At 58.0% G+C, this 13,379-nt stretch overlaps 1 protein-coding gene across 1 annotated transcript in view; it reads right to left on the reverse strand.

Annotated features, from left to right (window-relative positions):
• Window positions 1-3,073: 3,073 nt before the first annotated feature.
• Window positions 3,074-13,379, reverse strand: part of PADI4 (peptidyl arginine deiminase 4) — a 33,218-nt gene continuing 22,912 nt past the window's right edge. The window contains exons 11-16 of the mRNA XM_078452319.1: window positions 8,351-8,505; window positions 7,472-7,610; window positions 7,148-7,250; window positions 6,255-6,322; window positions 5,519-5,659; window positions 3,074-3,661 (exon numbers count right to left, since the gene is read on the reverse strand). Coding sequence (XP_078308445.1) covers window positions 3,428-3,661; window positions 5,519-5,659; window positions 6,255-6,322; window positions 7,148-7,250; window positions 7,472-7,610; window positions 8,351-8,505 — 840 coding nt within the window. The 3' untranslated portion in view covers window positions 3,074-3,427. The remainder of the gene's footprint in view (window positions 3,662-5,518; window positions 5,660-6,254; window positions 6,323-7,147; window positions 7,251-7,471; window positions 7,611-8,350; window positions 8,506-13,379) is intronic.

Genomic DNA, 13,379 nt, shown 5'->3' on the forward strand with positions numbered 1-13,379 from the left:
TTTTTAATTTTTTTTTTTTAACATTTATTTTTGAGACAGAGAGACAGAGCATGAACAGGGGAGGGTCAGAGAGAGGGAGACACAGAATCTGAAACAGGCTCCGGGCTCTGAGCTGTCAGCACAGAGCCCGACGCGGGGCTTGAACTCACGGACCGCGAGATCGTGACCTGAGCCGAAGTCGGCCGCTTAACCGACTGAGCTGCTCAGGTGCCCCTGTTACGGGTTATTCTTGAACAGCTACCTCGTTCACATGGGCCCGAGTTCAAAGAGTCTTGCAACAGAGGGCGCCTCCTGCACGGGACCAAGCACACACGTGTCCGTATCCTCCCCCTCCCTCTTATTTTTATGTAAACGGCAGTGGGTGCTCTGCAGGGTCCGTATCCCGCTGTTTGCACTGGATGGTGTAACTCAGAGGGAAGTGCTTCCTAGCAGCACGTGAAAAGCACCCTTACCCTTGCTCGTGGCTCCGTAGTACTCCGAGCAGGGCCACACCGTTCTCTGCAGACGTATTTGGGTTCGGGCTTTTGCCCTGACGCACAACGCTGTGATGCGTGACCCGCTGGGTGCTGAGTGGAGACTGCTCGGTCAGCCAGGCTTCTTAGATTCAGGACTGAGAAGGAGAAACCTCCCTCTTTGGAAGCCGGAAGCATGCCGCGTAGCTATCAGGGGTGGCTTTGTTTAGGGGGCTCTCGGAGGCAGCGGGTTGGCCAGGAAGACCCCCCCCCAAGACCCTTCTGGTTGGGCTGAAAACGGCAAAATACAGCCCATGTATGCACTCACCCGCACCCACCCACCTCCCCGCCCGTCTGCTCACACACACGCTGGGCCGGGAGGGGGGCTGGAGGGAGGGGATGGTCGGACGAGGGAGGGGTCGCTGAGGGCTGGGCTCTGGGCTCTGGAGCCAGACAGCCTGGGAGCTCTGCCCTCCTCGCTGCCCTGGGGTAGCCCAGCCTTGTGCAGGGGTTCTGAGCACCATGAGGACGAGCACTCCCGGCCTGGAGGGTGGAGACCCCTCTGGGCATGGAAGGGACTCGGAGAGATCTAGAGTGGACCCTGCTTCCTCTCCAGGGGCTCCCTATCTCCAGCACCCGCAGAAGCGTCCTGGACATAGTAGGTGCTCAATAAATTCTTGCGATGTGCACGACTGCATGACCCCTGTGGCCCTCGAGAAGATAACTGAGTGGGCTTCTGACCAAACCGAGCCTAGTTTACCTGGACTCCCACGGCTCCCTACACGTTTGCTCAGTGTAGACGGTCCCCCTCGGCTTCTCAGTGAGGCTGCCTCATCACTCAGGTATCCGGGTCCCATGGTCACTTTAGGTCACTGTGACGGATGCCATGATACCACGTGACCCCTTCAGGACGCAGGCGCTCATTCCCCCGGCTGCTCACAGCAGCCCCCACCCCTGAAATCGTCCACGCCAGGTCCCAAGGCCGTGTCCCCTCTTTGGGGGGAGCTTCCTCCAATGGGAGGGGGGACAAAGGGCAGGCTGCTTGTCTTAATTCAGGACAACCCCGAGGGCCTATCCCAGCCCCAGAGCATCTCGTGTTTTACCCCGAATCTCTGTGGCCACCACATCCCTGCGCATTGGCTCCTGCTGCCCCCACCCCCTCCCTCCCCTGTCCCCTGTGGTTCCTGAGGGCACCCCCTCCCGGTCCCCATCCGCCACCTGCGGGCACATCTCCCTCTGTGAATCCATTTCCGGAAACCAGACGTAAAACAGGCCCCGGACAATTTCAACTCAGAAGTTCAAAAGCCGAACCCCACACAAAAGGAAACGCTCTGCCGTGGTTTTACAAGATGAAATCTGCCCCCACAAAGAAGAAATGATAATCACATGGCGTGATGGAGGCCTTGGCTAACACCGCGGTGGTGATCGTTCTGCTGTGCATATCAAATCAACACGTTGTACACCTTAGCCTTACACAAAGTTACGTGTCCGTTAGCTCTCAATTTTTCCAAAGTCTTGTCCCTTTCCCGTCAGGGTTTAAGGCAGGCGCAGAGCTGCAAGCTGTGGGAAAGGGATGCCCCGCTTCTCTCCGCCTCCTCCACCTGCCGCATCCGGAAACAGCGGTTCCTAACCTGCGGGAGGTTGACACGGCCCCCAAAAGATGTCGGGTCCTAATCCCCGGAGTCTGTGACCACGAGACTTTGGGATGGGGAGATTGTTCCTGGCTCTTCTGGGAGGACCCCAAATGCAATGACAAGTGTGTTTGTAAGAGAGAGGCAGGGGGAGATTCGACGCACACAGAAAAGAAGGCAGGCTGACCACGGGCAGGGACCGGAAGCATGCCAGAGGCCACCAGGAGCCAGACAAGGAACTGACTCCTCCCAGAGCCCCCGGAGGGGACACGGCCCTGCCCACCCCTTGATTTCAGCCCGGTGAAACCGATTTTCGACCCCGGGCCTCCAGAACCGTGAGGATAAATTTCTGTGGTCTTAAGACGCCCAGTTTGTGGTAATCGGTTACAGCAGCCGCAGGAAAGTAGCTGGGGGAGGGAGGGGAGACGGCCCGAAAGTTCTGGCTTCCCAGGTACTGTCCTAGGACAGCTCCGTGCTCCGTGGGGCCGGCAGGACTCACAGCCGGTGCCTTCTCTCACGTGAGCTTCCCTGGTCCTTCGCAGAGGTTCTCACCCCCCAAGGGTGGCCGGGGGACGCTCCCCTGCACCTGTCTTGGTGCCAAGGTCTGCTTCAGCCACCTGCTTGTCCCTTGGTCCTTCTGCAGCCCCAGCAATGCAGCCAAACATTTCCCTTCCGTCTGCTGAGGTGGGTGGCAGCTCCAGGCTGCTCTAAGGTTTGGGGACAACCTCATACGGGACTCCCCCTTGTGCACGGTCCCCTTTCTGGTCCACAGAAAACACGTGCATTTTTGCCCCAGCCATTCTGGAGGGGGAGCAGCTGACTCTTGTCAGAGGAGCACATTTTGACCCGGGTTTTTTGGGGGTCCCTTTCCACATAGTCTGAGGGAAGAGGCTTTGGACGCCCTCCTCTTCCACGGTCACACGTCCGCCACGAGCACATGAAAACTGCCGTTTTCTTAGTATCTCGGACGCTAAGGAGCCAAGATCTGGCCTTAATTTTTATTTATTTTGATTTTTAAGCTCATTCATTTATTTTTGAGAGACAGAGAGTTGGGGAAGGGCAGAGCGAAAGGGAGAGAGAATCCCAAACAGGCCCTGTGCTGTCAGCTCAGAGCCCGATGGGAGGCTCGAACTCCTGAACCGCGAGATGACGGCCCCACAGGGCACAGCGGAAGGAAGCAAGCCGCTGCCTTGGAAGGCGGCCACGCCCAGGGGGCCAAAATGTCCCTAAGAGCTCTTGCGATGCCACACTGCAGGGGATCAGAGTGTCTGGCCGGGAGCTTCGGAAGGAAAGGATGGGGTGGGGCGATGGGCTCAGGGCACAGGATGGGGTGGGGGGATGGGCTCAGGGCACCATGTGCCACCACTTGAAGGAGAAGGGCCGCCGGCGCACGTTGGTGCCACAGTGCACCTCCCCGTGCCGCAGGTGGTACGCGTAGAAGTCGTCGATGAAGGTGCAGTGGAGGCCCAGCGGCTCCAACAGGGACCGCACCTTCTCCTCCAGGCAGCAGCGGTCGTCGATGATGGGCCCGAAGGGCTTGGGGATGCCCAGGTGCTTCCCCAGCACCAACATGTTCACCTGCAAAGACGCGGGGTCCCCGGGTCAGGGGCGCCGGCGTGCAGCCCGCATCACCCTCCGAGGGGCCCCCTTTTCTTCTGACCTTCAGCAACAGCAGCCCCACTTCGCAGAGGGGGAAACTGAGGCCCAGGCAGGTCAAGCGGGCTGCCTGGTCCAGGCCTCATACCCGAGTCTGGCAGACTCCGGGACCCATGCTCTTGCCCACCTGCCACCTTCTGGAAAACTCTCTGCGACTCAAGGGCCAGCTCAAATGCCACCCGCTTTGGGAAGCCGCCTGCGAGTCCCTGAACTGCGGCACTCGGTGCTCCCCCTCTGTGCTCCCACAGCGGCCGGCATGGCGCCTGGCATAACGAAGGCACTTGGGAAGTACCTGTTGAACGGACGCACAAATGACCACCTTTTTGGTAGCGCTCTCCGGATATTGAAGTTTATGGAAATGACTATTCCCTCCACTATCTTGGGAGGTGAGAAAGGACAAAGGTGTTGACTCCAGGCCAACAGAGGTTCGACTCCCAGCCCTGTTACTCAATAGCTGTGTGACCTTAGGCAAGTCACTTTCCCTCTCTGAGACGCAGCAGCAAAAGGAGCCCAAACACACTGCCGCTGCCGTGACAATCAGACGTCAGGCTCACGGGGCACCGTGCTGGCACGCAGCAGGTGCAGAGTCGGTCTCCAGGGGTCAGGAGTCATGGAAAGGCATCTCACTCTCTGCCACCACTCAGACACAGCCTGTGCTGGGGGGTCTCGCCCTCTGAGTTTCTCTGCCTGTTCCACACCCACGCCCTCCCCGCTCCCACCGTGGGCTCCCGGGGGGCGGGGGGAATCATGACTCTTGCTCGGGGCCTCGAACAGCGAAGGCACCCACGGTCGCCGGTCTCACTTCATTTGCGATGCCTCACCCCCCCCGGCTGGTGGCATCCACCCTCTTTCCTGCCTGGGGAACCTGGCTGGACTGACAGGCAGAAACAAATGCTCGGGGCCAAGGGCTTTTATTCAAGGTGCCCCTTCCTGCCTTGTTGGTTTAGCCACGGAACCTCTTCTTCTAAATAAAATCTTCTGTAGCACCTCAATGCCTAAGACGGAAAAAAATCCCAACCGCTGCCTTGGAACCCCAGGGACCTGGGGAAACCAGTCTGACGTCCACTGTGCCGGGACTGGCCCAGCCCCAGCAGGACAGGGTAGCTGAGGGCCCCAGCTGGGCTTTCTGCCCGGCCCTCGGGTATCCTTTGGAGAGACAGAGGAAGGGCACGGGGATGGTAGAAATGCCGTGGATGGCTTTAAGACGGTCTTGGGGTGGGCGAGGAGGGGGTCACAGTTAAGAGTTCTTGACCAGGGTGGGATCCCCCACCCCCCAAGTTCACCCGTCAGAGGAGTGAATCCGCCCAGCCCAGGCAGTGCTAGCCTCACGGCCTGCCCGGACCACCCAGTCTGAAATGGTGCCCCCGGCTTTTCCCCTTCCCAATGGGACTTGAAACGGAGAGCAGCTTGTAAGTTGCCTGCTCAAGGGCACACCTACACCGTCCCCCTGCCCCCCTGCCCCCGCCGGGAAATCCGTAGCCGGCAGTGCCTCGGGGGTCAGGGTGTGGGCTCTGCAGCCAGACCCCTGGTTCGAATTCCAGCTCTAAATCCCATGTCGCCAGCTGTGTGTCCTTGTGCGGGAGGCCCGACCTCTCTGTGCCTCATCTGTGAAGCGGGAGCCCCACACCGTCATGGCTGTGAGCCGCCCAGAGCCGCCCTGGGGGCGGCACACGGCCACGCCAGCCCCGAGCAGACAGCCAAGCCCCCTGGACCCACACCCGGGGGTCCTGACTTGAGGCCACTGGCAAAGGCGAGCCCAACCAAAGCCCCCCTCCTCACCATGTTTGGGAAATAGGCTTCGGCCTTGAGTCTCCCTTGGAGGTCATCCTGGAGCTTGAAGAGCTGGGGGATGTCCACGATGTCCCGCTCGGTCAGGCCCAGCTCCCGCTTTAACACCTCCCGGTTCCAGTCAATGCATTTCTAGGGGGGCGGGGGGGGCCGACTCAGGCAGGGGTGGGGCGGGCAACGAGGGGGTGGGGGGTGGTGAGGGGGCGGTGGGCACGGTGGGGTGGGGAGTGAAGGAGGGGTGGGGACCGCCGCGGAGGAGGACAGTCTGGGGCTGAGGCCTGGCCAAGGGAAGGACTAGGGACGAGGTCGGGGAGGCAGTGACGGGCCCCTCCTTTTCTGCCCTCCGTTCCTGCTCTGCTCCGCTCAGTCCCTCTGCCTCCTGCTTCTGCTTGTGCGTCCCTGTCTTTCCGGTCACTCTAGCACTTGGCCTCTCTCCTGCCTCTGTCCCTGTTTCCGAGAGCTCCCCCCGTCTTTCTCTGGCTCCAGCTTTCCCGATTTTGCTTCCCCTCTTTTCCATGCATCACTCGTGTGTGTTCCTGCAGTGGTGACTGAAGTCTCTCTCTCTGTCCCACACACACATTGACCCGAATCCCGGAGCCACCTGCCACCAAGCCTACGGGCAGCTGGTGGAAGGCTCCGCCCTTGTGCCTCTGATGGTAGGGAAGGTGGTGGGGGCGGGTGGTTAGGTCTGCCCGGACTGTGGCGTCTCCGGCACCCAGGCTGGTACCTGCACGTACGAATTATCTTCTCTCAATTTCTCGTTGGACAGAACGTCCTTTATTTTCTGTTTTTTTTCTGGCACGGAGAAAAAGAAAAAAAACAAAAGCAGGTGAACTCGGAGGTCAATTTCCGTCCTCCTGGTGGGCACGGTGGGGACTCAGTTTTCCCATCTATAAAATGGGGGCGGCTAGAATTCCTAACAGGTAGGTTTGTTGTGCGCAGCCGGGAGGCACGTGCCTTAACGAACGTATTTTCTCAGCGCGAGTTCTCCTTAAAGGTGTGGCTCTCATCCCCTTAAATTGTCTCCAAAAAATTCCCATCCAGCGAACGGCAAACAGAGGTCTAACCGTTGCCTGATGCAACACGACATTCTACGGAGACGACGTAAAAACTCTCAGCCGTGACTTACTGACCTCTGACACCAGCCCCTGTCTGTGGACTTTGAGATTACCTCCAGCCAGACTGAACTTTCATGCGGGTCCTCAAACACATTTCACTCTCTCTTGCCTCTGAGCCTTCGTATTGACGGTTCCCTCTGTCTGCGCTACCTCTCTTCCTCTCATCCCGCCACCCCACTGGGTGAACTCCTGCTCATTCGTCATGCTCCTGCCTGCTCTTTGCCTCCTCCAGGAAGCCTCCCTCGGACTCCTCCCAGATACCCTCCAACCCCTGTGCTGTGGCTGTTTTCCTGACTCGCTTCCCCAAGACTGCGGGCTGTCACAGCAGCAGCAAGGAGCTAGTCTGCCCTGTTCACACAGCACCCCTGGCCCGGAGCACAATGTCTGGCACACAGCGGGTGCTCAGAGGACAGGTGTTCTAGGTGCCCCCACCTGGCAACAGGAGGCCACGCGAAGGCAGAGAAAGGACCCCGGGTGGAAACGCAAGGCACAGCCAACTTACTCTTGACCCCTTCAAATAGCAGAGCCTCGCCGTGGCCCTCCTCCAGCTGCTCCTGGAACAGCCTGTAGCAGGACCTGGGGCTGGCGAGGAGCAGCCGGAAGCCCTGGAGGCATGAAACGCTGGGGTCAGAGGTCAGCTTTGCCCCTGGGGCTCCCAGAAGGGCGGGCTTGGACCCAGGCTGGCCCCCTCCTGGGGTTGAGGGAAAGCTAGTCCGGCACGTGAGGCCAGGTCCCCCCCCAACCCAGGCAGAGCGAGCGCTGAGCAAAACCTGGGAGCCCAGGGCGGAGGTGTGTGCCTTCCTCCAGGCAGCCCCCCACATTGCACCTTGTGCACCGGGACGAAGCTCAGGAACTCGTCCACGTGGCCCACAAACAGCCAGTCGGAGTAGAGCTTCACGGGCGCCTGCACCTGCTGGGCGCTGAGGAAGTCCTGCAAGGCCTGGTGCATCTCCTCGCTCTCGTTGCTGCCGACACAGGATGAAGGGGGCGTTATGGGGGGCGGGGGGCAACAGGGAGATCTCCGACGGCCTGGAGGCTGGGCAAAGGGGTCGGGGGTCTTCTTCAGCTAGGGAAGGGATTCAGAAGCCTGGACGCCTTTAACTGTCTCCTCAAACACTGGGGGACTTTACGAATTGCCATCCCGGTTGTGTTGGGGGAAACTGAGGCACCGAGTCAGTACGGCAAATAAGACCAGAGCTTAGCCTCGGGAAGCAAAACCCACTGGCTCAGCCCAGATGCTGGCGTTGTGGGTAAACATGGCTCACAGCTCCGTGGAGAGCAGGGCCCGTCTGAGCGGATGATCTCTGATTAGCTGTGTGGCCTTGGGGACATTCCTTCACCTCTCTGGGCTTCAGTTTTCTCCTCGCTCTGGCCTCCACGGTCCTTCCTGATCTAGCCCTTTGCTCTCTCTCAATGTGCTCTAGCCCCTCTGGCCTTCTTGAACACACCCAGTTCAGTTCTGCCTCAGGGCCTTGGCACATGCTCTTTCGGCTGCCAGGAGCCCTCTGTCCCAGATCTCCACGCAGCCATGTCCTTACTGTCGTCAGGCCTTCGCTCAAGAGCTGCCTTCTCAGCGAGGCCTTCCCCGATGACCCCCACAGTTCCCAAGTCCCTGGAGTCTGTCGAGGCCCTGGGGTCGGAAGCAAGTAGGGAGGGCTTCCACTGTGGCCCTGGGGCCACCCCTCTCCGCCCCTCCCCTCCTCACCTGGGGTAGCAGCTGCTGCCAATGAGGATCCTGCCCAGAGGGTATTTCTTCCTCCCAACCTTGACCGGGGGGCTCACTTCCAGATTTCCAAAGGAGTCGAGGTCAGAAACCTCTCCTGTTTGGGGCCCTCGAGTCACGTAGCCAAAATCCGGACCCTGGGATGGGAGAAGCATGTACCAAGCGTTAGAGAACACGGTCCCCGCGTGAGGAGAGGGCGGGAGCCAAGTCACGGGAAGGATTCGGGAACGGTCAGCAGCCGGTACAGCCCAGGCACCGCTGTCGCTTGTAGGACATGCAGAAGGGGTGCCAAACCAGCTGGTTAAGAAAAGGGACCGGCGTTTGTCGAGTGCCTCATACGCGCCCGCTGCTTTTGCAAACCTTAACTCGACTGTAACAACGGATCTGCGAAGTATCATTTTTGCCCTCATTCTGCAGAGAAGAAACGCAGCTCAGAGCGGCATGTGGCTTCATCAGGTGCCACGGCCCGTCGGTGGAGGGACGCAGATTCGAGCTGTCTCTACAGCAAGCCCTCTTGCACCACGCCACCCTGCCTCCTGACCTCGGGCTGGAGCGGGCCTTGCCGAATGGCCGCGACGTCCCCGCGTGGGTCTCTGCGGGAACAATCTCCTGCCCCGCGCGAGTTCGCTGTGGCTGCTGTAACACATCTAGCGGCTTAAAACAACACGCGTTTATCCTCTGTCGGCTCTGGGGGTCAGAGGCCTGAAACCGGTCTCACCAGGCTAATGTCAAGGTGTGGCAGGGCCAGTTCCTTCCAGAGGCTCTGAGGGGAGAACCTGTCTCCTTGCCCCTTTCGGCCTCCAGTAGCCGCCGTGGCTGGTGGGCTCTCCCCCCAGCTTCAAGGAGCATTGCTACATCCTCTGCCCCCAACATCAAGGGCCTTCTCCCACTCCGTCCTCCCTCTTCCAAGGAGCACCACGATGGCACAGAGCCCACCAGATAACTCAGGGGCACCTCCCCCATCCCAGAGTCCCTAACTTCATCACATCTGCAAAGTGCCTTTTGATAGCATCAGGTCCTGGGGATAGCATCAAGGTCCTGGGGATAGCATCAGGTCCTGGGGATTCGCACGGGGCCGTGTTCGAGGACCGCCATTCTGTCTACTGCACTAGCCCTAGCTTTTTACAAATCGACAGAGCTTCACTGGGGCCACCGACTCCCTGCAGGTAGATTCCAAATGGTGAGCTTCCGTGCATTTCTCTGGGAAGAGGAGTCCTCTCAAGGAGGTCTATGACGCTCACAGTTTAAAAGCCATCATTCCTGGGGCATCTGGGTGGCTCAGTTGGTTAAGTGCCTGACTCTTAATCTCTAGCTCAGGTCACGATCTCCTGGTTCGGGAGCTCCAGCCCCATGTCAGGCTCTGCACTGACAGCACGGAGCCTGCTTGAGATTCTCTCTTTCCCTCTCTTTCTGCTCCTCCCCCGCGCACATGCACCCTCTCCCTCTCTCTCCCCCTCTCTCTCAAAAATAAACAAACGTAAAAAAAGGAGCCCGCAACAACTCCCCAGTTTCCCAGAGCTTAAACAAACAGCCCCCGCGTCATCCCCATCACCTCTCTGACAGCCAGCCTCTCCTTCCTCGCTCGCTTCTTCCCCGCGCCCCCACCCGCCCCAAATCAATATGCCTTTTATCGCATCTTTAAAATATGCCAAGTAGGTCTGAAAAATTATCTGGCATCTTGCAGTTTCTGTAGCTGGACAACTTAGTCCTTATTCATCAGCCTGCCGAACCGTTCCTTTTTTCAGAAACCTCGCCACCATCCCCAGATTTCCTGACGTCCTTATTTTTAACGCTTGTGGCCTGCTGAATCAAAAGCAGCTGAGTTTCGATACAAGTTCAATGTCATTTCCTTCAAGAATGAACTCGTCTTTCTGGGCCTGAGATACCGAACAAGCAAACGCCTGGCCTCATCCGAACCCTGCGGGGTGTGTGTTTTTTCACCCGAGAGATTTTGGATCTCGACGAGAGCGCCATTCTCCCGAACGATGACGTCGGTGGAGGAGCGAGCGGGCACGGGCCTCATCTTGTAACGGAAGCCCAGCGTGACGCCCTTGACCGTGTTCTGCACACGACTACAGATGGTGCGAACGGTAGCCAGCTCTCCAGTTTTCCACCATGCGTCAACTCAGAGCTCTTCGTTTTCCTTCCAGGGAGACTGAGCTCTACACTGCTGTGGTTGAAGTCCCTCCGCAGGGTTCCTCTGGGGCCCTTCGCAAATAACAGTGCCTCTCCTCAGAGTGATGGCGACATCTTCAGGAATGTTGACGGTCTCATTGCTGAGAAAGGCCTTCATTCTCCCGCCAGATGGGGCCAAGAGCTCCCACCCTTCCTCTTGCCCACTCTGCTTCACCCCTTCTGGCCTCTTCACGCTTCCCTGAACATGCCAGGCGTGCTCGTGCCTCAGGACCTTTGCGCTGGCTGTTTCTTCTGCCTAGAACTCTCTTCACCCAGACACCCACATAGCCGACTCTTTCACCTCTTTTGAGTTTTTGTGCGTGTGTCTGCTTCTCAGAGGCCCTACCTGACCATCCTGTTTAAAATTGCAGTGTAATCTTCCCACTACTCTGGCGCCTGGGAGCCTCTCGATTCTGTTTTTTTTTTTTTTTCACCTATAGCACTAGGTCCCACCTCCCAACATACCATATAATTTATTTATTGTTGTGCTTAGCTTATCGTCTGTCTTTCCGGGCTAGAATGTCACCTCCATGAGGGTGGGGGCCTCTGCAGCACTCACTGATATACTCCAAGAGCCCAGAACAAGGCTGGGCACGGAGAATGGGCTCAAAGAATGTCTGATGAATGAATGATAAATTCATACAAGTCATTGCCTTGGCCGTTGCCATGAGAGGGTCTCCGTGTCACAGGCTGCAGGTTTGGATTTCTTTCTTCTTTATTGATTTTAGAGAGAGAGCAAGGGTAAGCAGGGGAGAGGCAGAGAGAGAGGGCGCGCGAGAGAATCCCAAGCAGGCTCCCCACTGCCAGCACACAGCCTGATTGATGTGGGACTCGAACTCATGAATCACAAGATCATGACCCGAGCTGAAATCAAAGAGTCTGACGCTTAACAGACTGAGCCGCCCCGGTGTCCCGTGGATCAAGGCTTGGATTTCTGAAGGCCAGTGAAGGCGTGCCCAAGGTCTGCAGAAGTACCCCCCCACCCCCACCCCCAGGGAGTGGGATGGGCAGGGGAAGCTCACACGTGTGACCCCAGCTGATCCGGCTTCTAGCACAGACTTAGAAACATGTGGCCCGCTTAACTCTCCTCTAGTCTTTTTCTGGTTCATCAAAGACCCGGAGTGTGCAAATCTATCGTCAAAACCAGCCGATCTCCCCCTTTAACAGCCAGAGAGCCCATCTGGGCTTCCCGCTTGCTCTCGTTCATACCGAGCTGGCTTTAGTAACATTATTTGCTTTAATCCTATTTACTTTCACGGTTGCCTTTCTATTTACAGTAAGTGCTGCTGGTCTCCCACGGATGGGTGTCCAAAATTTACTGACGTTGTCTTTTGGGAAGAACACCCACCGCATGTGGAGCTGCGTGCTAACGGGCCTGTGCACAGTGATGGGCACCGCGGTCTCAGGCTCCGCCCTCCTGCTGCTGCCGGTCTAGCCGGGAAACAGACAATAAAACGGAAGTAAGGAGTCAGCGATTTGTAACAAAACACTCCGGAAGAAACCAACAAGGTGAAACCAACAAGAATGCGAGGGGTTGGGGCGCGAGTCCTGCAGGGTCAGGGATGGCCTCACTGAGGAGGGCACTGAAGCGAGACCCAGCCGGATGTGTGAAGCGGAACAGCATTATAGGCAGAGGGAACAGCATATGCAAACGAGGTGGGTACAAGTTGGGTGCATTTGAAGAACAGGAAGGAGGCCGGTGAGGTTAGAGCTGGCTGGGGGACAGGGAGAGTGGCTCGGGATGGGTCTGGAAAAGCAGAGGGGGTTGTCGCCTGGTGACAAGTTCGACTTTTATCCCAATTCTTTTCCTGAGTGATGGGAGTCGGAATACCGCAGATGTGCTTGCCTAAGAAAACATCGCGGCCCCTCGTCCGAGGCCGGGTGTGGGAAAGGATGAGGACACCCGTGCTGAGGCGTCTGTCTGCCCAACAGGACTCTGGAGATGTCGCTTGTGGCATCAGAGAATCTGACCTTTGTCATACTCAGATTACCAAAGTGAGAGGCCCCTGAGCAGAGCAGAGCAGGGCTGAAAACTGACGGAGGGACGAAGGTCCCAGGGGCAGCTGGCTCGTCTGTCCCCAGGGTCCTGAAACAGGATTAGCCTGATTCCACACAGACAGACACCGTGGACCCACAAAATCTCTGCATCAGCCCCACTCAGCCCAGGAGAGCGAGAGGGACTCAGACAAGGTGCTGAGTTGAACTCAGATTCCCTTTCAAAGCTTCCTGTGTGGGCAGAGCCGCTTCCCCTTCCCTGGGGCTCAGGGTGCTCCCCGGAAAGCCATTCATCAGAGCAAACCTTACACCCCACACTCCTTCCTCCATCCCTGGACACGTGGAATCAGCCTGGAATGCGGGCCTGGTGGCATGCTGGCCACAGAGCTCCTGGAGCCGGACCCGCCAGCCTCTCCTCTCTCTTTGTGTGACCTTGGAAAAGCTGCTTCACCTCTCTGAGCCTCAATTTCTCCATCTATATAATGGGCCTAGTGACAGCATCTAGATTAAAGGCTGTCGGACAAATGAAATGAGTCAGCGCACGTAAAGAATCTGGCACCTTGACCGACACAGAATACGGGCTTGATAAATGTAACTATTATTATCATTATAAGTCTCTGCTGAGTTTACACAAACCTGCCAGGCTAGTCCGGCATGATTCACCAATATGTCACCCCCACCCCCACCCCCAAACACACACACGGTCACATCTAGGAAATGACCACCCTGATCCCCAAACCCACCCCACACCCCAGATGGAACACCCCCCGAGGCCGGACCCCACCCAAAAGACAGATCCTCCTGCCGGACACCCGGGAAAGTGCCAGTCCTGGCTCCACCC

Source organism: Panthera onca, chromosome C1 (genome assembly GCF_046562875.1).
Source record: "Panthera onca isolate mPanOnc1 chromosome C1, mPanOnc1 haplotype 2, whole genome shotgun sequence".
NCBI lineage: Eukaryota > Metazoa > Chordata > Mammalia > Carnivora > Felidae > Panthera > Panthera onca.